Genomic DNA, 25,113 nt, shown 5'->3' on the forward strand with positions numbered 1-25,113 from the left:
TCACTATTCTGACTTGCTGTCTTCAGTTTCTGATGTGTAGGGCTTTTGATTTGTTTGGTGTTCATTTTATTTACAGTCAGTTTATCTCCAAACTTCTACGCTATCTAGAATGAATGAATGGAATGAATGAATGAATAGTATGCCAAGCATTTGTCTTGTTAAAAAAGGGTACTTTACACATTATTTTTATAGTCAATATGAAAGCAATTAATGTGGACAGCAACATTTGCAGTACCCTGGGGGTTGGGCGTGGGGGGGGGGGCAGAGAGATGTCACTACCCCTGACGAGGTAATTCCCACTCTGTCTAACCTCTTCTGTTTGTAAGTAGGAGCAGATATCATAATTTCCATCCAGCTGTAAAATGGCTGCCAGGAGAAGCCCATCCATTGCTACTTCAAAGATGGCTTTTTGTAAAAGAGGCTGCAGATCCCCTCATGGGAATTGTAACTGGTTGTAATTCCAGCATTTGAAGAAGCAGGGAAGGGCATTTTGCCAGGCATTGAGATTCCTGAGGAACTCTCAGGTGGCTGACAGGAAAGGAATCCACTGTAGCAACTTTGCTGGAGAAAATGGCAGCAATGCTTCTGTGCAGAGCATTGACAAGGAAAAGGTCAATACACTTTTGCCAGGTGATGCTCCTTCTGAGGCCCCTACTCATGTGGTAATAGCATAGCTAATTTATACTTTAGGCAATAGTTCTGAGCTTATTCTCCATTTGAATGTCAGTAGGCTTGCTCTACTGGAGCATCCTATTTTGACACTGTCTTCTTAGACCTCTTCAATTTCTGACCTCCATCCTCCAGTGCCCAAAGCAACAACCCCAAACTAGCTTAAGAACCATGCTGAAATTTATTCAGAGTATTGCCAGTCCTTGACCCAGAATACCAAAGACATTTCTGTTTCTGTTTTTATGCCTGTGCAGAGCAGAAAGGAATGGGAAATATACCCAGATGTATACTTTTTCACATTTGTACTAAAAAATAGTAACATCTATTATTCTAATAAATTAACAAGAATAGTAGTTTTGAGGTAAATGTGTTATATAAACATCTCCATGAAGATATATATAACCAAACTATATTTTAAGCTTCCATATGCCACCTGAGTTCATGCTAAACTTGAATGAACCTTACATTACTCTCTTCATAGCAGATTTCTTTTTCCCACCCCCTCTGAGCACTTTTCTCTGACATTTTATTAAAACTTTAACATTCTAAGGAATGACAATTGACATCCTTTCCAAAGCTACTTCTAGCAAACATCAGCATATGCTACAAAACAAAAGATGCTTTCCAAAATTAGGTTTTTAGTTAGAAACAAATAGAAATGCTGTGAAAATGCTGTGAGACAGTGACTGATGGGTTCACCAATTGAATAATTATAGCCTATATTAAGACTGTATTATTCAGTCTCCTGATTTCTTTCAGAAGTCCCTTAGATCTCTTTGCATCTTGTTGTTCTTACCACCCACTGTATAAACTTCATATCATAGCTATTATTATTTACTAATCACCATATAGGATGAAGGTAATGGCAACCCACTTCGGTACTGGTTTCAAGAAAATTACATGGATGCTTCCATGTAGTCATCAGAAGATGAGCTTGTCTTGACAGAGTCTATTTTTTTTAACCAAACTTTTAAACAGCTTTTACATCCCAGCTTCTGGTAATATGCATGAAGTATGGCTTTTTATGTACCGTAGTAGAAATTATGATGGAAAGAAGGGCAGGTCCCAATGGTCTTCTCATCTGTCTCTAGTTTGTGTGTGTCTGTATGTATATATGTATATCCTCTATAGAGCTTGGAAAATACAGTACACATTCTAAGCAGTGCTGATGGATGTTTTGCTCCTGAGAATGTTCTCCATGTTCTGGCAGTTTTCCTACCTAAATCCTCAGGAGAGCTAATACATTTAAACAATTCTTTAAATGCCAGGTACAGACAAGGCTGTATACTGTCACCATGCTTATTTAACCTATATGCAGAGTACATCATGAGAAATGCCAGGCTGGAAGAATCACAAGCCGGAATTAAGATTGCAGGGAGAATCATCAATAACCTCAGATATGCAGACGATACCACCCTAATGGCAGAAAGTGAAGAAGAACTAAAGAGCCTCTTGATGAGGGTGAAAGAGGAGAGTGCGAAAGCTGGCTTGAAACTCAACATTAAAAAAACTAAGATCATGGCATCTGGACCCATCAATTCCTGGCAAATAGAAGGGGTAGAAATGGAAGCAGTAACAGACTTCATTTATTTGGGCTCCAAGATCACTGCAGACGGAGACTGCAGCCATGAAATTAAAAGACGCTTGCTCCTTGGGAGGAAAGCTATGGCAAATCTAGATAGCATATTAAAAAGCAGAGACGTCACCTTGCCGACAAAGATCCGCATAGTCAAAGCTATGGTTTTTCCAGTAGTAATGTATGGCTGTGAGAGCTGGACCATAAAGAAGGCTGAGCGCCGAAGAATTGATGCCTTTGAACTGTGGTGCTGGAGAAGACTCTTAAGAGTCCCCTGGACTGCTAGGAGGTCAAACCAGTCAATCTTAAAGGAAATCAACCCTGATTGCTCATTGGAAGGACTGATAATGAAGCTCAAGCTCAGATACTTTGGTCACCTAATGCGAAGAGAGGAGTCTTTGGAAAAGACCCTGATGCTGGGAAAGATTGAAGGCAAAAGGAGAAGAGGACGGCAGAGGATGAGATGGTTAGATAGCATCACTGAAACAATGAGCATGAAACTGAGCAAACTCATGGAGGCAGTGAAGGACAGGAAGGCCTGGCGCAATATGGTTCATGGGGTCACGAAGAGTCGGACACGACTTAACGACTGAACAACAACAACAACAACAGTATGTGTGAACTTAGCAAGCAACATAAATGGGGCAAAGAGAATTACTGGGTAGCACAGACATAAACACACACATACCGCAGTACATTTCATACGAGAAGTTCCCTGTGTCAATAGGGAATTCCTTGCCAAGGCGAATGGCAGCTTCAAAGAAACAATTTTTGGCAGGACCCTAGTAAAGTGATTTTACCTAAAACAATGTATTCATTCATACTTTCCCCTAATATACCTGTATTTGTTCTAATTTACAGATGAAGTATATGATAAATAGGAGTGGGGAATGATACACAGTAACTCAGGATATCAACATCTTGCTATTGTTTAATTGTTCAATTATGTGTATCTGGAACAAATGGTACTCAATTTTTTAGTTCAAGCTAGAATCTCTCTAGTGAGTTTTATTGTAACTTCTAGCTATAATGCTTCCTACAAATGAACTGTATCTCTGGAAGAAAATAAAAGGATTTAAACATATGTAGTTCAATCAACTATGTTCAACCAAATAGGTTTTTAAGAAGCTATGTACTGAAAGTTAGAGCTGGGTTATCAATAGTTTTCAAAGAAGATAAATGCTGGAATCTAAAGTAAACAATTCATTTAACACAACACTGGGGCTACTTTACTGCCCAACTCAACCCTAGTTTCTGGTTACTTAACATCCTAACCAATATACAGAGCCCTTGAAAATCAGGGACTTAGGACTCGGCCAAACATCTGTTTCCTTGATCAGATAATAGTTGATCAGATCTACTGATCTGGACCCCTTTTGGAGGAAAAGTAGTGTAAAAATAACATTATTACTACAACAACAATAATAGTAATAAATAGTCTCAGATGAATACATTTTTAAAAACTCATCTCAGCTGAGGATTAAGCTGGGTTTAGGCACAGAAACTACTTTTTTACTACCTTGGTCTCCTTGTGGGACAGAAAAATGGGGGGAGAATTAACCTGTACATTTTCTTGACCTATCTATAGCTTTTAATGTTTTCAGCAGTGATATCCTTGAGAGAGGCTGTCTGAGTTAAATCAGGAAAAGAATAATTTTGATTGGATGGCTGTCTCCAGAAGGTATTCACTTTTCCCTCAACACTATGGCATTTAGTCTGATGCTACAGACATTCAATTTATATGGCCACCCAATTCAAAGCAACTCTCGGTGATTTACAACAAATTTAAAAACCAAGATTCATGATGCTGTTCAACAGCTCCTGAAAACACAGTAAGATCATTTGAAGATTGAGGGTGAAGTACAATCAGTATGCTAATAATACACAGCTCTGCCTCTCCTTTTCATCAGATCCAAGTGAAGCAGTAAAAATGCTTAATAGATATAACTCTGTTCATAGACCAGATGAGGGCTAATAAATTGAAACTCATGTCAGGTGAGGTAAATATTCTATTATTTGTTCTGGAAAGGTTCTTATTCCCCATAGGATCACATTTGTAGTTTAGGAGTGCTTTTAAATCCATCTTTGTTGTAAAAGAGGGATTATTTTTGGTAGGGCTGTACTGTGCTTCAGGTTTGAATGGAGAAACATGATTTGTAGTGTGCAGGGGACCACATATATCACCTGTTGGAAATATATTAAAGAAGCTGAATCTTTTCCTGGTCTCACATGATTGGCCTCCACAGCTGCCATGTGATCCCAGGAAAAGATGTGTTTCTTTAAGGTGTTTCCAACAGGTGCTGTGTGCCATTCACATCTGAATCACACTTCTTGTTTTGAGTCTAGCTCATTGCATAGTCCTTATTCTTTTTTATTATTATATTATCATCATCATCATCATCTGCCAAGGTGGTGCTGCAGCTAAAGTCCTACAGAGACAGGCTTATTTGAGCAACCCATACCCTAATGATCTCCCTCTTATATTACTGCAATATGTTTTATATCAGTCTGCATTTGAAGATTATCTGGAACCTATAGCTAATGCAAAATACAGATTTGAATTGGGGATTATGGTCACATTACAGCATTCCCACTGATTTCCGGTTTGTTTCTGGTCTAAGGTGCTGATTTTAACTGATAAAGTTGTTTATCACAGTTATCTGGAGGAATGGATTTTCCTATTTGTTTATATTAGAACCTTTAGAGTATCCTCTGAGACCATAGTTCAGATGCCCTCCTGTGGGGATGGTGGCTCTCTGGGTGATGGATTCCTAGTTCTGGAAAGCCTTCCCCCATGAGATATACCAGCCATGTACTTTTTTTTTCTTCACCAGGTGAAAAAAATCTTCCAGGGCCTAAAACAATAATATTTTAAAATCTATATTGTAGCAGAGCTTATAAAACTACTTTTTATGCTATTTTTTATTTATATATTCTATATTTTGGCAGCTTTTAGTTTAATATTAGCTTAAATTTTAAACTGTATTTTTAGAGTATTGTAAGCCAGTATGAGAAAACTTTGATTTCAAGAGGGCTTGACAAAGTCAATACTTTGAAAGCAGAACTACTTATTTTATAGAATATTCTAGATTAAAATTAAATATATTAGGGGAGATGGTAGATGGGGGAAGGGCAACTCACAACCTATGAGCTAGATATGACCCCTAGCATTTCATCCCTGAGGTATCCAGAGAGCACTTAGGCAGGATTTGGCAGCAAAACCTATTGTTAAGATGGTTCATTAAATGAATGTGTGTATTTAAAGTGACTTGGGTTCACTTAAAGGAAAAGCTGGTGGGAACATGGTCTCTGATGTGGGGGAATGTTACACTTTGATTTGCATGTCACAGATGCAGTAAAAATGTGCTCATCTAGGTAAAGAAAAATGTCATGTTTGGATAAGAAAAGGACAAAATATTGTAATGTTTTTTGAAAATTGAGTAGACTATATACCATCTCAAAATAATAAACAATGAATTTGTGTGGCCTTTTCTTTGTTCACTTTATTGCAAATTTGTTAGCCGTGTTTACGTACTGTCTGATTTCTAACATTTTGGCTATGTGAAATGGTTAGTCCCTCTTGATTCTGGAACAACCATGCTCCATTTTTAAGGCAAAATGATGGAGAAGTGAATAAATACCTAATTTCATTATTATTAAATCTGATATTAAATTTAACAACAGGCATTCTCTTTCTTACTATGGTTACTTGAACTTTTAAATAGCTTGTGGTAAAAAGGACACATTATCATTTAGGTTTAGTAACTCCAAACAATAGGCCTGCCCGCTTACAACTTATGGAGGCTGGAGTTAGAGCATTGACAACAATAATAATTTTTCTCTTCATGTGTTTGTGCTTTAGAAAGCTGAGCCAGAGTGAAGCCGTATTTAGTAATCTACTTAGATAACCTACTGAGAGTCCAACCCTTAATGACCAAAAAGTTTTGTGAAGTACTGGTAACCACAAAAGCACCTCAAACTGCTTCTAGACAGGTTTGAAGGAAATTAGCTAAGCTAGCATGCCTGTTCAAAGGACCTTCCACATGTATACGTGATATCGATGAACCAATGGCAGAAAAATGTGCATGCTAGGAACATAATGTGAAGCTAATGAAAGATGCATAAAGCTATATGTAAAACTGGGGAGCTTAGTAGACTTTTTTGAGCTGAACAGAATACTACTCCCTTTGTTGAAGTAAAGGAACTCAACCTTCAACAACTCTCTTTAGTTGTCTTATTGTGCCACTTTGGAAAGAAGATCTACAACAAACCTCAGTCAAAAGATAGATGAGAGCACCAACCCATGTTGTTAAAAAGGGAAAATTTCTCCTGTTTATAAGTCCTATGATTACCTACAAATTGAAACAGGAAAGTGTGTAACTGTTCTTGGACAAAGGTTTTCTTGAAATTATTTTTCATTTTTTAGATTTGTCATGATTCAGGATAAATACCTACTGGAAATAATGTAACATTTTCTAATCTAAGGTGCTGGAAGAAAAAGTGCTCTTAATATAGGATAAACATTAGCAGTTTTGGCTATAACAATTTGGAAAGTTTCTCTGTATTGGGTTTTTATTTCCAGGATATTGAACCAAAATATTTTTTCTAAAAAAAGTTCTGGAAGTCTGTGATGTTGCAAGCAATTGCAGTGACATTTTCTCATATAAATTATAATAGTTTAAGATGATAGGAAATGACAGCTGCATACCCTAGAATTGTTAAAAATGAGATGAAGCCATCTCTTTAAAGTCCTTCTTTTAAATGAAATGCTTTGGCTGTCAGAAATAAACTAATCCACTGCTCCAAATTTCATATATTTAAAACATGGAAAATGAGCATATTTTCAGTGCCAGAATGCCGCTGCACTTCTGTGATTAATATAGACTTTGGACATGTTATATTTGTGAATGGAAGAAAGGAAAGGAAAGGAAAGGAAAGGAAAGGAAAGGAAAGGAAAGGAAAGGAAAGGAAAGGAAAGGAAAGGAAAGGAAAGGAAGGAAGGAAGGAAGGAAGGAAGAAAGAAAGAAAGAAAGAAAGAAAGAAAGAAAGAAAGAAAGAAAGAAAGAAAGAAAGAAGGAAAGGAAAGGAAAGGAAAGGAAAGGAAAGGAAAGGAAAGGAAAGGAAAGGAAAGGAAAGGGAGAGAGAGAGAGAGAGAGAGAGAGAGAGAGAGAGAAAGAAAGAGAGAGAGAGAGAGAAAGAAAGAGAGAGAGAGAAAGGAAGGAAGGAAGGAAGGAAGGAAGGAAGGAAGGAAGGAAGGAAGGAAGGAAGGAAGGAAGGAAAGGACAAGAATATCTTCCATCACACAATGTGCTCATTTTATGGAAATGTCATTCTAATCTAATTTAAGAGAAGAGATATGAGGTGGGTTAATCCTTCTATTCCAGAATGTTAAAAAATGCAAACCATTGCCTTTGTTCAACTTATGCTATAAGTACCTGAAACTACAAACTAGAGATGCTCTTATACATCCAAGGAACTCTGTAATTATTTCAGTTCCAACATTGTAGCAGATGCATAAATAGTCCCATACAGGTATGAAGACATATAGAATGCCGTTCCTATTGGCCAGTGGTAGCTCACTACACTTCCAGAATCTTCCTTTAGAAGCGAATATCTGTAGCTCAGCATCATTCTTGATGGTCTCTGAGCTTGGTTTGCTTGCAGATGTTTCACTTGCTTGCACTGATGCTGTTACCTAGTTGGGTAATGAAATGTCTCTCAACCAAGCTCAGAGAGCACCAAGAACTCCAGAGTCTTCCTTGAAAGGGCTCCTGATCTCCCTGGCAATTTCTTTTCTTTTCTCCCAGTGATGTTTCTCTAATCTTCTTGGATAGGCACTATGAAGGCCAAAGTAAACACGACGGATGTTTGATTTATTTATTTGAAAGGTTTCATTTATAGGTAAACACACAGAAACATTGAGTTAGAAGGGGGCATTCACTTCCCTACATCAATCTCCCTGTCCAGTGCACAAATCCAAATTGAAGCATCCCCAACAGATCTCTATTCAGCATTCCTTTGAAGATATCCAATGAAGGGGTGACTACTGCTTCTATTTTAGGTTCTGAAATGGAAAAGACTTGGGCAGGAGAGAGTACAGGTCCCATTAGGAAATGACTTTATTACAGAGGTGAAGTGTGCATGTGTGTATCCACCAAAACCCCCATTACAGGTAGTCCTTGTTTAGCAACTGCCTTGCTTAATGACCGCTCGCAGTTACGACACTGATGAAAAGGGAACTTTATGACCAATCCTCACATTTACAACTTTCAGAGGTCTGTAAGACAAAGGAAAGTTGAAGTAAGATTATAAGCACAGTTGTGGTTTCACTTAGTGACTGCTTCGCTTAACAACTGAGTTGCTGGTCCCAACTGTGGTCACTAAATAAGGACTACCTGTATGCAGCTTGTAAAAATGGTAATGTCTTATTTGCTATTGCACTCTTCTTGGTTGTATTCTACTTTTGCTCTTATCTACCTTGTCTTCTCCAGTATTGATCCTATACCTTATTCCTATATTCCTACCATATATCTTACACTAAAATTCTATCTTTAATAGCTTTTAGTTATCATTCTTATATTTCTACTTTCTGATCTTTGTTCCTATTGTTCCTGTTCTTATTTGCTTTTGCTTATGTTTATTCTTTCCTTTCCGTTTGATTTTCTTTGACCTTCCACCTATTTGTCAGGAATATCTTGATGACAGTCCCTTGTGGTAGCTGCTGCTCATCTTCTCCCTCTCACCACTGGGTCCTTCCTGGGCCTCTTGCCAGTCTCTGTTCCCCTCCACCAGTTGAGAAGACTCTTCCTAAGAGGTGCAATCATTGCCTCACTGCCCAGCCTATGGTGGCCTTCTTGGTCCTCATTAAGGTTGTTCTGGGCTACCTTGGTTGTCCATGTCACCCATCTTGGCCTCTGGGCTCGCCACAGGGTTGCTGTTGGTTATTGCTGCAGGTGTGGGTGGCTACTTTAAAGCTATTCCCAGTTTGGGTGTTGCTGGCTGCTGTGGGGCTGCTATGCGCAAATCTTCCTGGCCCTATGAGACTTCCACCCAATTCTTATTTTTCTTTCTTTTCTATTTTTCTTTCTATTTTTTTCTTTCTTCTTTTCTGCACTTTCTACTTTTTCTTCTTATTTTATCTTTTTTAGTTTGTATTAGTTTTTATCTTTTTACTGTAATGCTTAATAAAATTATTAAGAAGGGAAGGGAAGGGAAGGGAAGGGAAGGGAAGGGAAGGGAAGGGAAGGGAAGGGAAGGGAAGGGAAGGGAAGGGAAGTTGGGGGCAAAAGTCTCAGCTAAGTAGATGTACAAAATCTTGATAATAAAACTGCTGTGGCAGTAGAAAAGGAACTAAGAGGGATCAGGAGATGTGTCTCATGAATGCACAGATATATTGCTAATGTGTTAGTTATAACAGATTCCAATAAGGTCTGCACAGGTGCAAACCCATAAGTGAGACACATAGAGACTATGATGAAGAATTCACCTAGCTTTATTCATGCAGAAAGAAAATCCATGGTGGCTAATAGACAAGGCTTGACAAAAGCTTTTGAGATATAAGAATTATAACTACTAACAAGTGATTGAAATCAGTAAGTTTAACCTTTTTACAAAAATAATTTGCGTGATTTTCTGGTGCGATTTATAGATCCTATACCATTGTTTTTATATGTGAATTGTGTCATTTAAAAGCCAGCATATTGTAGATGTCCACTGAAGTTTTGCTGCTGTTTCAGTTGCTATTTATAATAAGAAGATTCAATATTTTGTGAACTGCAGGGGGAAAGAAGCTTGAGTCTTCAGCATATAACAAGTCAAGATGGAAGCTGAACGTAGATATGATGAGAAAATAAGAGTTTCCCAATGAGCAAAATATGGGGTAATACCACTGTTTGCACCAAAGTTATTCAGACAATAATTTAAAGGATTTGAGCTAAATGCATTGAAATAAAAGTTGGGGAAGACATAGACAGAAATCTTGGGGAACATTTATAGGTCTTAGATAGAAAGCAAAACTGCAAGAAGTTTTTATCTGCCATTCTGCTGTTGCTCACCAGTTCTGAACTGCATGTGAACCGTGCGATTTTCAATGTTCGTGATCTTGGGCTGCAGGCTTATACACGTCCAACTGAAATTGATAGAGCTTATGCCTGAGAAGGTAGGCATCCAATTGCACTAAGCAATTCAAAGCAAAACTACATAGACTAATATTCATATAATCTTGTTCTTTTTAAAAATGTTTTCCAATGGCGTAAAATCTGTTTTTCTTTAATTGTCCAATCTCTATTTTTCTTCCTTGTTTCACTAGGTCTATAATGTTACCCTCGCTGTACTGGCCAACCAGCCCCTTGCCCGATTTTCTGTGATTTTGAACAAACACTAACATCCAGATGTCATGTTAGACATAAATAATAGTAGTATTCTCTAAATGTGATTTTCCCTGAAGTCCCTCTTTAGTTTTCTTATATTTATTTTATTGGAACACTAAGAACAATTTTAATACTTTTTTGTTTTGCACTTTAAGTAGTGTTTTAGCTATTATTTATATGTTCCTAAATGTGCTTTACAGAAAGCATTTTCAGAGCTTCTTTGTGACCTAATTTGTCTACTTGGGAAGGTATTGCATTTCTTTTGCTCAGAGATACTTAGCACTGAGCTAAATGAAATATAAGACATTGCATCCTGCTGATCCTGAATAAAAAAGCAGAAAGGTGGCAATATACTTTGTAGGTTGTGCTAATGCTTTCTCAGGCAGATGCAAATAAATGGAATATTCTTTTTTCCTAAAAAAAAAATCATGTTACTGTTATTAATTCTAGGTCATTATTACTTGTTAGATGCACCCATAGAATTTCAAGCAATCCAAGTTAATCTACACCAATATTATTCTATGGATTATTTTCTTCCCTCTTCCTTAATAGCTATGTTTCACACACACAATGAATTATACATAAACCCTGGATGAAATCCAGATTTAGTGCTATGTACTGTAGATTCATTGAAATTGCTGCCAATTAATGAAGACAATATTGATGTACATGGAGTTGGTATAAGCAGTTTCTCAATTTGCTAGAAATAAAGATGACCTCTTATTTCGTATGCACTTGTTACATGGGAAGAACAACTGGGAAGGACGTGGGTCACAGTGTACTTCTAATAATACTACTGATGATGCACCACAATCTGTTTTGGCTGTTTTGGAATTCATCTTATTTTTAAAAAAATATTATTTATTACAGTGCCTCCGAATCTGGATACTCTATCCAAAAGAACACTATGCACTATGAGAATTAGTGCATGCTGCAATAGCTTTAGCTGATAGGCTCAGCTTAAGCAAGTATTTGTGTTAGAAGACAGGGTGCCATTAGGGCCTTAGATTTGAGGGCCTTATTTTGCCTGTAGAAAATCAAAAGCTGATTTCTGTCCCTGCTCTTCCTTTCATTTCAGCTCATCCCTTCTGGACTAAGATTAGTAAAGATGACATCACTTCACAATTTCAGGGTCATGACAGGGCATTACAGGTGCTGAGAAGTCCTACAGAATCAAGAGGACAGGACTTTCTTTCCAAAATCTTCTGGAACTTCTTAGCACACTCCAGATATGTTAGAACTACATCTTTCAGAATTCCTAACTATCACACTGTCTGGGAATTCTGAGGGTTCAGAAAGTACCAGGTTGGGGAAGATACCTCTTTTACAAGGAACTTGATATTTATTTTAAGAATAACTTAAAGAAGAAAAATAGCTAATGACTAAAATATAGACCTGTCTCAGATAACAGAAACAAGATAAATAACAAGAAAACACAAATTAAGGTTTCTAATGTATCATAAACTATAAATTATTCTTTGAATTTTTCACATTATTGTTTTAATTTTGAGAATATTTTCCTGGACATTTGCAACATCATTTGTCTATCATGATATTATGTCAATATTCTCTCCTATACAAAAAGAAGGTTTCAGCAATTTTATACCATGCCATGTCCCTCGAACTGTGAAATGATGACATCTTTATTAATCTTAGTCCAGAAATGATGAGATGAAATTATAGTGGGGATGGAAATCAGGTTTTGATTTTGTAAAGGCTGAATAAGGCACTCAAGTGGCGGCAAGGTTCATTTCTCCTTGTTGGTGCCACTGGAGACTGCCCTCAGGTAATGGTGGTGCTGAGCTCAACACAGACCAACCAACATCAGGCTTGAGTGACAAGCTGGTTGGTAAATGTCTGTCACAATTAGTGGATCAACAGCCATATACAACGTTGAACAATGCTAGGGCGTTCCCTGGAGGCAACACTGCCTGACCGCCGCAACAAGTGGGCAAAAGCTGCTGGTTCAAGGATGGAATTGGCTAAAGAAGCTAGCTCAAAGATCATGATTATGCACTGCCACACTAAACATCATCACCTTGACTGGATGCAACTTCTGAGCTTGCAGATATGCTAAAGTGACGCAAGGTGGATATCATGTGCATACAAGAGATGTGTTGGAAAGGCCAAAGGTCTCATGACATTGGTGAAGGATACAAACTAATACACCACGGTGTGTCCAGCAACAAAGGCATGGCTATCATAGTAGGTGATAGCCTACTGATATGTGCAGCCATGTTGCTGAGGTCCATCGATACTCCAACTGCCTCACGTCAACTGTCATCAACGCTGCTGCCCATCAGTTATACGTTTACTTGACCTATGCCCCACAAACTGGATGTGATGAGGAAGAGAAAGAACAGTTTTCAATGGAACTACAAGATTGTGCATCTACATGCCTGCAAGAAGACTTGCTGCTTCTCTGTGGCGACCTAAATGGACATGTCAGACGTGTGCAGGAAGGCTACAGTTGTCACAGTGGAAATGGATATGATATACAAAATAATGATGGACAATGAGTCCTGGACTTTTCCAAAGCAAAGGACCTTGTCATTACCAACACATTTTTCAAAATGCATGTCAGTCACTTGGTCACCTATGCCAGTGGCGATCACAACAGCCAGGTTAATTTTTGTCCTTGCGTGAGGATGTGACTGTTATGGATATAAAGGTATTTCCGTCTGATTACCTTGCCCTGCAACATAAGATGCTCGTTGCCGATATGAAGATCAGCAAACATGCAAAGAGTGGCAGCAGCATGACAGATCCAGAGATAATCAAGTGGTGGAAGCTATGGGATCACAAGGCAGCCATCATTAACCACAGGACATTTCCTCCGATGACCATAGGCTCAATTGACACCACACGGACTGCTCTCTGTGAGAATAACCTTAGGAACTACGAGATCAGGTCATCATCAAATCGACAAGCAGTACGGCCCTGGACAGAGCAAGTGTAGCAGAAGGTACAGGAAAAGAAGGTGGCTTACAAGAACTGATATGTGCAGAAGGCCAATGAAAACTGGCAAAAGTATATCACTGCAAGAAAAATGTCAAAGAAAGCTGTCACAGAGACCAAAGCCAATCACTACTGGGACTTATATGAACAACTGAACACAAAGGAAAGTGAGAAAAACATCTATCAGCTAGCAAAATGTGCCAAGGTAGCAAAAGACATTGAACACTACATATGTGCTAAGGATAAAAATGGACAGCAACTGCAGGATAAACTCAAAATCCTGAAATGCTGGCAACAGAACTTTGACAAAATCTCTTATGTCGAATTTCCACACCCACCAATTCCTGATGGATTGGCTAATGCTGACCCTGTCCTGCACACTACACCTAAAGAGGTTACCAAAGCTATCTGTGATGGAATGGAATTATGAAGGCCAGGCTCAGGGAGATAAGCGTGTTCTTAGTTCACCGGAGGAGCGTGGGAAGATCAAGAGGATGAGGCTGGCACCTCCCTGAGGAATTCAGGGTGTTGTGGCTGGCTGGCTTGGGAACTAGGTTTGAGTCTGGGGAGATTTTCTATATAGAGGTTATAGCTAATAAACACGGTTGAACTGGATTTGTATTGTCTCTTGGAGTTCTTTGGGCTAAACCTGACATCAATCTTCTGGTCTTCATAATTCCATTCCATCACACTATCAGTGGCATGAACAATTCGAGAGTGCTTGGCCTGGACAATCTACTAGCAGACGTCTGGAAGCTGAAAGAAATTCGTGGTACAGCAGTTAATTGGCTGACAAACTTCTTCAATGCCATTGTGGACTCTGGCCACATGGCTGCTGACTGGGCCACAAGTATCACAGTTCCCCTTTTTAAGAACAAAGGCAACCTTGCAGACTGTTCCAGCCACCGACTAATCCGCCTCCTGTCACACACAATGAAAATTTTTGAGTGGATCCTGAACCAGTGCCTCTGTGACATCACTGAAATCTGTATCAACCAGTGCAGTTTTGTTAAAGGCTTGAGTAGCACAGATGCCATTTTTGTGGCTCACATTCTCATGAAGAAACATAGAGAAAAGAAGAAGTCATTAAACCTGGCTTTCCTTGACCCAGAAAAAGCTTTTGAGCATGTCCCACATCAGCTGATATGGTACACACTACATGACCATGGTACGCACAAGCTACTCATGAAATGGGTCCAGATGCTCTGTTAATACCAGCAGCTGAGTGAGATGCACCACCAGCTTTCTGACAGCTTTCCTGTGAAAGTTGGCACCAAGGCTCAGCATTATTGCCATTGCTGTTCATTCTCATCATGGATACCATCATGCGAGATGTATCACAGTGACCTCTGAGCCTTGCTCTACGCCAACGATGTCATGCTCACAGCTACCACCAGGGAAGAACTGTAGTGCTGTGTCCAGACATGGAACGACTATCTTAGCCAATTTGGTTTGCACCTGAATATCAAGAAGACTGAGTATCTAGAGACTAGCCTGAGCACCTCTACCATGCAGGTCAGTGGTGAAGATCTAGCGAAGACAAACTCCTTCTGTTACTTAGGATCCCATCTGCAAAGTGACAGCAGCATTAGTGAGGAAGTGCACGCAAGGGTGAATGCAACATGGCTGCAGTAGAAGGAGATCACTGGAGTATTCTTCAATAAGTGCACGCCAATCCATCTAACAGTGAAAGTGTACAGAATGACTGTCTGCCTAGTAGCACTTTATGGCACTGAGTGCTGGCCAGTCACCAGAAGTGTTGAGTGCCCTTTACATGCCATGGAGATACATATGCTCCATTGGTCATTTGGTGTTCCCCTTCTTGACCACATCAGCAATGATACAGTCTGGCAGCAGATGGGCTTGCACCAGTCACAGAGAAAATGCAGGAAAAACGCCTACAGTGGTATGGCAATATTCTATGAGCAGCACCCCACACTGTCACCTGCACTGCCTACTACTTTAACACTGATGGCAAGTGCCTGCCTCGAAGACCACAGCAAAGGTGGCAGGACATAATTAATGTGGACATGCAAATTATACAGTTGGACCAGTTACATTTGATGGCATGAAATGGCATTCGTTAACCTGAAAAGTGGATCCTGTACCTGCAGGACAACGTGGAGGAGGAGGAGGAGGAGGAGGAGGAGGAGGAGGAGACACTCAAGTCTAAGGCCTTACTGGCACACTCTTTTCCTGCACAAATGCTTGCATAAATTGAGCCCATCAACTAAAAATGCTACAGCATGCACAGTATTTTATTCAGTAATAAAGCAAGGCAGAATTAACTATATATGCACTAGAAAGGATCAAGCACAATGAATTTGTACAGTGAACCAGGAACTAATTGTTAAAAGAAGCACATAAAATACTGCATCATATTTCGGTACTATGATGCAGGTTGGTTACAAGGTGACAAACATCATTGAATTCAAGAGTAAATATAAACTGTTCATTAAAAAAATGAAGCAAATAGCCATTCAAATTCAGTAGCTTAACAAATGAATTCATATTAATCCTCATGCTCCTGTAATGAACTCCAAAAAATGTTTGAATGAGACTTTTGAAACTGAAAATTGTCCATCAAGTAAACCAAACAAATGTTCTTAATCCTTATGCCAGAAATCACTACCCCATCCCAAAAAATATACTTTAAATGAAGACAGAGAATCAATTAAGTTAATAGCATGTGTGAGAGAAAAATGTTAAATGTCCAAATTGAGCAAACAATTCCAATGCAAATCAAAGTGGTGGTTATCTGCTATAATGTCCTTCATGGCATAGGACCTGATTATTTGAGGAATTACCTATCTCCTGCAGTATCTACCTGTCCCATTCAGTCTGACAGAGTTGGCATGGTCTAGGTCCCATCAATTAAACAATATCACCTTGTTAGAACCTGTTATGGTGCCTGCCCTCTGGATCACCGTGCCACCTGAGATTCATACGGCTCCTACCCTGGCCCTGTTTAAACAAGCCCTTAAAGCCTGGCTCTGTCCCAGGCCCTGGATTAGAATCGGTGGTAGAATCCTTGTGGAATGTTTTGGTTGTTTAATTGATTGTTGTTTTTCTGCAGACTTTCTTTTGGATTATTTATTCTGTTTTTCTAGTGTTTTTTTTTTAAATGGTTGCATCCTGTAAGCCACTCAGAATCATACAGATTGGGGCAGCCTATTAAACAAACAAACAAACACAATGAGAAGCCTTTACAAAAATACTTACAGCTTTCTATCTCTAGTGTGCAGTTTTGTTCATCTAAGGGATATCTTCGTAGGTCCATCATGCATGCGGCTGTTGTTGTAATTCTAGAAAAGACAGAGATGTAAATACTTTTTTACTTTGTTCAGCCTGGTTAAAATCTAGATAAAAGATCAGAAAATGTTCCATGTCACTCAAGGTTAGAGAAAGATATGCATATTTTCAAGAAAGCCATGTACTAGTTTTGGTTGACTTTGAACAAGTTGAGCATTATTTTTGTACTTTATATTTCATATATATTTCATATTCTATGGACAAACTAATAACAAAGGAAAAAGATGAAACAGCTCAAATCACAGAGTTCAGCCTATAAACATCTAAAGAAAACATAATGATAAGAGATCAGCAAGAGATTGCTTCACAACTTGGATTTTTTAAGAAGAAGCCAAGGGAGGGAAATTTAAGTTATACCACCATCTTCCAGAAATGCATGTATAGGAGAATGCAGCTGGAGGAGCCCTGTCCCCTATTCTGAACTATTAATTTTTGCTTTATTTGTTCATAAAATCATTTCTGAGTTCTTCAGATATGATTTAGAATTTAAAACTTTAAAAGAATTTACAAACATTAAAACATGAATAACTAGACAAGGAACAGGGGAACAAAAGGCAGAGAGGTGCTGTCACAATTAACAACACTCAAAAGCCAAGCAGAATTAAATTGTTTTCACAATCCAGCTGAAGCTATATACAGACTGGTCTAACTTCCTTATGGAGGGTGTTCTACAAGCATCCGTTAATTAGCCATTCTTGAGGTTCTAGCATATAGAATGGTTTCTGAAGCAGAACTTAAACTATAAGGAACTACAAATAAGAAACACTTAGATCTTTATAAGAGAAGAAAAGTCAGAACAGCTTGTAGAAGACTAGTTATAACATGGTAAAATAGCTATACAGACACATTTCAGTCTCTAAACAGAAAGTACTTAACTCATGGATTACTGTGGAAAGTTCTCCTTTCCTCAGGAGAGTGGCTGCGAAAAGATCCTGGTCACTGATGAGTTTTAATTTGTTGTTTCTTATAGTTTTTTCAGACAATGCAATTTTATACTTTCTTTAATATATCTTACTATCTCACAGTTTCATGCTATTGTAGAAATTTGTGTGGGTTTGGGTTAAGAATTTGTGTGTATATAGGTTTATGAGGAAGCCTTTAAGCCTGTCTTTTTAAAGTCATAAACTTAAGGTATTGTTTTTGTAATTGTAGTATTGCTGTGTGCTGCAGTGTATGTTTTTCAATGCAAGTACTCACAGAGTTGCCAAATCGGAATCTGTGCTGTTACCACTTATGTCTGAAGATTGTGCTTATTTTCATATGAAAAGGTATATATTTATATTTTTATACTCCCCCCCAAATTATACCACAACACTGAAGATTCAAGGTGATTTATAATTCCACAAAAGAAAAATATACACGACTATATGACCCCCACCCCTTACATATTCAAATATGAATAAAAAAATACAATGTATCCCTAAGCATTCATATTAGTACTGATACACTGTAGAACAGTTTTAAGAATCCTCTTAAAGTCCAGTAGGACGGGGACACCATATATCTCAGGAGGCAAATTATTTCAAAGCATGGGACCATTGTCAAACTACAATGGTCCCTACAAAGGTGTGTATGTGGGGGGAGATGTCCCTAATTTCATATAGAGTGGGGACCCTCAAGATCCCTTCCAGGGATGCATACCCAGGATAGGTAAGGCATTGGCTGAGAGAAAAGGTCATGCAAGTGCTTGGGAGCTGAGCCATGTAGGGTTTAATAAATAATGAGGAGCACTTTGAATGGGACTTAGAAGTAAACTGGTGATCAGTGAAGCAGCTGAAATATAGATGTTACACTGCTAAAATGATTATTTCTACTTAGCAGCTCGGTCATCACATTCTGAATCAAGTGTAGCTTCTGAATTGTCTTCAAAGGCAGCTGCATGTACAGTGCATTGCATGATATGATGAGGACAGGATCCACTGTAGTCAATGCCCCCCATTCCCTGAAGCCACAAACTCTACCTGCTGCTCCAGGAGGATATTCAAATTGTGGAACTGCTCCTTCAGAGGCAGACTAACCCCATTCAGAGCCAACACTGGAGCTGGGATAGAGCCAGATTGATCATTGACAAATAGCAACATCATCTTGGATTAATTCTGTTTGTCTGATCCTCACAACTTCCCCACACAGGATCTGGATTCCCACAGCATCCCCAACCCAGTCTGACATGCTCATGTACAGCTGAGAATCATCAATATACTGATGATGCCTCACCCCAAACCAACATATGACCTCACACAGCAGTTTCATGCAAATGTTAAATATCATGGGCCTAATAGCACATGAATTAATCTGTGTCACATTCCACAATGGAGCAACAAAGAGCTCAACTGTTCTTTTCCCATGGTCACTATTAGAACCACCCACTCAAGAAGGAATGGAATTTCTGTAACATAGTGCCTCCAATCCCCAATTCTTATATATTTATTACCTTTCTACCCTCTACAATTGCACATACACTCAGCAGTTTTACAGGAGCATATAAATTATTAAAACATCCATATAAAACAAAAGCCAAAGATCTACACCCCTCCCCCCCAAAATAAAACAGGTATCAAGACACAAATGCCCGCCAGGAGAGCTCCAATTTTACCTGCTTCTGGAAGGAAACTAGGTTGGAATTAATCTAAACTTCCATGAGAGGCCAGTTTAGAAGACCAGCACTGCTACAAAGAAGCAGTGCCTCTGAATCTTGGTTTCCCACACCTCCTGAAAGTGAGGAACCACTAGCTGTTTTTCTGGCAAGATTGAATTGGTGTGGCCAATTCTAGTGAGTGAACACATTCCAGAAGGTAACTTGGTGCCAAACCATAAACTATTGTTACTATTGTATGATCAGGGATATTCAACTATCTTCAGATGCATCCCCTCTTTATTTCCACCACTGTGTCTATTCATTCATTTCATCTTCTGCAGCTCCTCAGTAAACTAAGGAGCCTACTGGGATCTCTGAGAGAAGGGCAGGCTCCTTGGAGGCAATCATACCCAATGCCTTCACCATCTCTCAGTTCTAGAGCTTGACAAGAACCCGTGGTGAATGGCCTGCAAGACCTCTCACACAAAGACATTTTAATTTAGCAGGTTCCTGTGTTTCTAGGCCTGCATAATGGAGCTGGAGACAGAAATGATATCGTTTAAGTAAAAGTTTGCCACCTCATCTATTTTTTGAAGAACTAATCATACGTTGCAGATGCAATCATAAACCTTACCCAAAGTAAATGGATTTTTTTGAGAAATCTTATAATTATGATTTCTGTATCCTGATACATCTGCTTCTGCTTGTATTGTTAAAGCCTAGATTAAGTCTCAAGGTATTTGCTTTATGAAAAATGAACACATAAGAAGCTAATGTAAAGTTCTGTTCTGTTTAAAACACATTCAAACATATTTATATTTTCTAATGCTGAAAGATGTTTTGCAAAATTAGGACATAGTCCAAAAATACATTTCCCATTAACAAATATTCTGCAGGCATTTATAATTTCTGCAGGCACTTATAATTCCATTATGGCTCTAAACACCTTGCAATTGCCCTGGCCTGTGTCAAGGCAAAGAAGTATAGTAGCAGAATGTTATTCATTACATTTGCTTTAAAACATTAGAAGAGAAAATTATTTAAATCTTACAATGACGTGCAGTTTCCAATTCTTTAAACTAATAGAATTTTGCATCTGTTTATTTTATAGATTTATATACTGTTCTTCATCAGAACTTCCAAAACCTATGAATTTATCCTTAGGATATATCTCTGCTAAGAGTAAAAGAAACATAAAATAGTCATTTTATTGTAATAATAATATTTCAAAAATGCAGATGCTAAATAAAACAAATATCCCAGCATATCATACCATTTACTCAGAACACAATCATCCAATTGTATAGTTGGATGAATCATTCTTCAATCCTTCTAATGTCAGCTGAAAATACCATGCAAGTATGCTTCCTCATTCTTCTCACACACTGAAATAATGAATGATGATTAATTTGTGTTACTTTCTACAGCATCTCTGAAAAGCATAATAGCTCTAACCCCAGTAATTGGAAAATGCAGTATTGTCACTTATTTATAATCACTGTGTTTAGTATTCACTCTCAGAGAAATGGAAAAGCAGTGAAAGCAAGTAATTATTCTGTGAAAATCAATCTGCAGTTGTGGATCCCTTTGAGCAGTGTTTTTCACACTTCGGAACTTTAAGATGGGTGGACTTCAATCCCAGAATTCCCCAGCCAGCATAGAGCATTGAAACATTTTAATCAAATAAATTCAGGAATAACATAATACAGGCATTAGCAGGACATCTGTTTCTTTGCTTAAATTGTGTGGCTAGCCTGTAGTTTATATTTCAAAAGAGCATTGTTATGTTTGTATTTTCTTCAAAAAGACTGCAATTGCTTTATCAAATCTCAGAAGGTCCAAAAACATCGGGAGCATGGTAAAAATAAAGTCCCCCTGAAGTCAAATTTAGTCCTCTGTACCTTCATAGGCATGTCTATGTAGTTATTTTGGCCACAATAGGGAAGTGATTTGTCATTGCCTTCTTTTGGTTGGGTAGAATCCCTTAATGCCTTGGAGATTTCCAATAGAGCACTGGACTGTTTCCTTCTTCTGTCAGGCTCTAGGCAGCCAACATTACCAAAACCAAGATTCAAGTCTTCTTTAACAAGACTTATTAACAGGGAAAAGGATTAGGTTACAGATATTTCAATAAATGGATTACTTTAATTTTTGAACCTAATTTATTTTTCAGCTCATTACGGCAGACGCTTCTTCAATTTCTTTCTAACAAGCCTTCTCTGAACTGGCTGGCTGGCTGGCTGCTTGTTTCCCAGACCACTGAGGAAAGGGCAGATGTGTGTTAATGTTTTCTTATCTGTCGCTGGAATTCTTATCGGGTTGTGAACATACCATTAGACCTCTTAAGTATTTTCCTGGATCAAAAGTTTAAAGCGTTCTTTTTTTTCCTTTTTTAACATGACCACATATTCTAAAACTCCCATTCATTATTTCAAAAGAACTGAGAGATATACATCAAGCTCAAGCTGCTAATCAGCTATCTTCCTAAAGATCTGTCAGTATAAAACTTTTTTTTTTTTGCCCTTGACTGCATTTGATCAGAAGACTTTTACCGGAATCTTTATCAGTAATTATTAATGCACAAAGACTGAGTACTCATGATTTTTCTATCTGAAACAGTTAAGAAAACTGCACGTATAACTCTGCCCAGCATTCACTTCTGCTTCTTGGAAACAGCTCTGCTTTGTAACAGTGGGAAGGGTTGGCAGCAATCCCAATTATAATATATGGAAATCTGAGGACAAAATTGTCTTGTGATTAATTTCTCTTGTGCATGGAGAGATCAGCTTTGAAAAAAAACTGTTTTGGCCTTCAGCAATAGCATTTTTCTATTGTCTTTAATTTGCTGAATGTTGGGGAAAAAAATAGGATAATTCTGTCTCAAAGCCCCTTGTGAAAAATATAAGAGAACTTTTCTTCACTTTTTGCAACAACCACCTGAACAGCTATTTTCAAAATCCCAGAATTTTATTATTTCAATTTATACTCTTTTGGGGCCATCCCACAGCAACTGCATTTCATCTCACTCTCTACCTAGTCTGATGAAGACAGTTATAGGCAAGAGCAGCCAAAAAACATCTCTTATATTAGGCTTTTTACTGTTAATGAATTTTAGCATTTATTTGTGATTTTTACCTTTTTGTTTTGCATTCTCTATTTTTAAAAGTCCCCTGTGAACTCTTTGAGGTTATAACAATATTCTCATTTGAAGTGAATAAAGAAATCAAACTATTTAAAGCAACAAAGCAATTAAAATTATTTGTCAAACTCAAAAGGTCTGTAAGAAAAATATGATCCTGAAAATGGAAAGTGTGGGATCTAAACACAACACTTGAGGGACTGGACAGGCAGGCCTCTGAAATTATACAAGCATTTTAAGGGGACCTTTCTTGCTAAACAATGTCAACATAGGTTTTTGCAAAAACAAAATAGGTGTTTTCAAATCATTTTTTTTTTTTTTTTGAGGAGTAATATTGTGTTAGCAAGATTATCCTTTACCTATTTCTTGATTAGTAGCTAACTAGTTCATTCTGGAAACCCAACCATGATGTCATAGAAAGCTTAGAGGCTATTGCTGCTGTTGCCATTGCCACCATTTCCACTCAGAGAACCACTCAAGTTCCTTGACTCACCTCTACCATTTTGGAGGTGATGAGCCAGGAGGTGAACCACTTGCTGACTAACCTAGATAACTCCTGGGCACATGTTCAGCCACACATGTTAAAGATCCACATGGAATAAAATTCTGGTAAACAAATAAAAGGCCTTTGTGTTGATCCTGTCAAGCTGTAGAATATGCTTAGAAAAGTGGGAATCCCAGAACATCTCATTATCCTCATGAGGAAACTATATACAGATCAGGAAGCCACAGTATGCAAAGAAACAGAATGGCTCCAAGTTGGCAAAGGAGTGAGACAAGGCTATATACTCTCCCCTTATTTATTCAGCCTATGTAGTGAATATATGTTGACAGAACCTGGGTTGGAAGAAGATGAGCATTATTTTAAAATTGGAAGAAGAAACATCAGTAACCTTCAAAATGCTGATGACACTACTCTAATAGCCAAAAATGCAATGGATCTGCAATCTCTAGTAATAAAAGACAAGGAGCATAGTGAAAAAATGGGACTAAAATTAAATATAAAGAAGACCAAATTAACAATAACAGGCACAATAACTAGCTTTAGAATAGACAATGAAGATATCAAAGTGGTAGATAACTTCTGCCCTTTAGGATCAACCATCAACAATAAAGGAACAAGTAGTCAAGAAATACGCCATAGACTAGCACTTGGTGGAGCAACAAATTGAAAAAGATATTCAAATGCTATGATGATGATGATTATTTTTCTGTTGCTATCCAAACGCACTGTTGATCTTGCTGTTCGTCACCGAAGACAAATTCCTTGTATATATTTTATACTTGGTCATTAAAGTATCTTGTATCTTGTATGATGTGTTTATACCTACAAAGATCAGAATCGTACAAACCATGGTATTCCCTATGACACTCTATGGAAGCACAAGTTGGATTTTGAAGAAGCAGCATAGGAAGAGTATTGATGCTTTAGAACTTTGGTGCTGGAGAAGACTCCTGCGGATACTATGAACAGCCAGGAAAACAAAAAATGGATCATCAAACAAATCAACTCACTTGAAGCACAAATGACCAGGCTCAAATTATCCTACTTCAGACATATTACGTGAAGACCTAGTTCTCTAGTGAAGGCTCTAATCCTAGAAAAGGTGGAGGGAAAGAGAAGAAGAGGATGACCACAGCAAAGTGGATGGACTCAGTACCAGTGGTAATGAGTGCACCATCCAAAGACCTGAAAGAACAGGTTAGGGACAGATTGGCATGGAGAAAATCTATCTATGTGGTTGCAAAAAGTCAACAATGATTTCATGGCACATAATCAAACAAACAAAACAAAGCTATTGCTGAAATTGATTTTATCAATTGAAAATATAAGGGATTATCTAAATACATAACTTCATCCTTTTTGGAGTAAATAATATAGCTAATGCTCAAGGTTCTAAATGTTAACATAATATTACTTAACAGTATTTATCTTTCCAATTGTTGTATTAAATGTTTTGGCCATGAACATTTATAGAAACTCTGGAAATTGTCTGAAAGCACTATTATATAACTAAGTTACAAAATATTTTTCAATTACTTCTCTTAGTTCACACAACAAACTCTATAATAATGCCAAAATATACTATTACATTCTTTGATATTTTCCACCCTGATCTCTGATTTATTTATTTTTAATATTCTAATTCTTTTATACAATATTTTCTTCTACATTGTAGTGTCCTTTAGATACCTTTTATCAACTCTACATCTCAAATAAGATGATGCTACCATCACAGTAGACTGCTGTTGAATTACTGTGCAACCAGTTTGTGTTCTTAATTTTTTTAAAAATATTGCATTAAAAATGCTTATTGCCATGGAATCCTGGCTTGAAGTTGTCATGAAGATGAAAAAAATTGGTGCTGGACAGATCAGAAAGGGAAGTTAGAATCAAACAATTAGACATAAACCTCCAGAAGTAGAATAAATAGAAGATCTTGTTTACTGCAGAAGTATGGCCACCAAATCTCATCTTCACTTAAAATAATAATGTGCTGTGGAACTAGGGCAC

General features: G+C 37.9%; 1 protein-coding gene across 3 annotated transcripts in view; it reads right to left on the reverse strand.

The window, feature by feature from the left end:
- GABRB2 (gamma-aminobutyric acid type A receptor subunit beta2) overlaps window positions 1–25,113 on the reverse strand; it is a 117,616-nt gene that overhangs the window by 41,617 nt on the left and 50,886 nt on the right. For all 3 annotated transcript variants that reach the window (XM_007425699.2, XM_007425698.2, XM_088134748.1), the window contains exon 5: window positions 16,795–16,877. In XM_007425699.2, the coding sequence (XP_007425761.1) occupies window positions 16,795–16,877 (83 nt within the window). The remainder of the gene's footprint in view (window positions 1–16,794; window positions 16,878–25,113) is intronic.

This window comes from Python bivittatus, unplaced genomic scaffold, assembly GCF_059951505.1.
Source record: "Python bivittatus isolate LINGU-HERP-01145 unplaced genomic scaffold, Pbiv_v1 ctg000080_np1212, whole genome shotgun sequence".
In the NCBI taxonomy this organism is placed as follows: Eukaryota; Metazoa; Chordata; class Lepidosauria; order Squamata; family Pythonidae; genus Python; species Python bivittatus.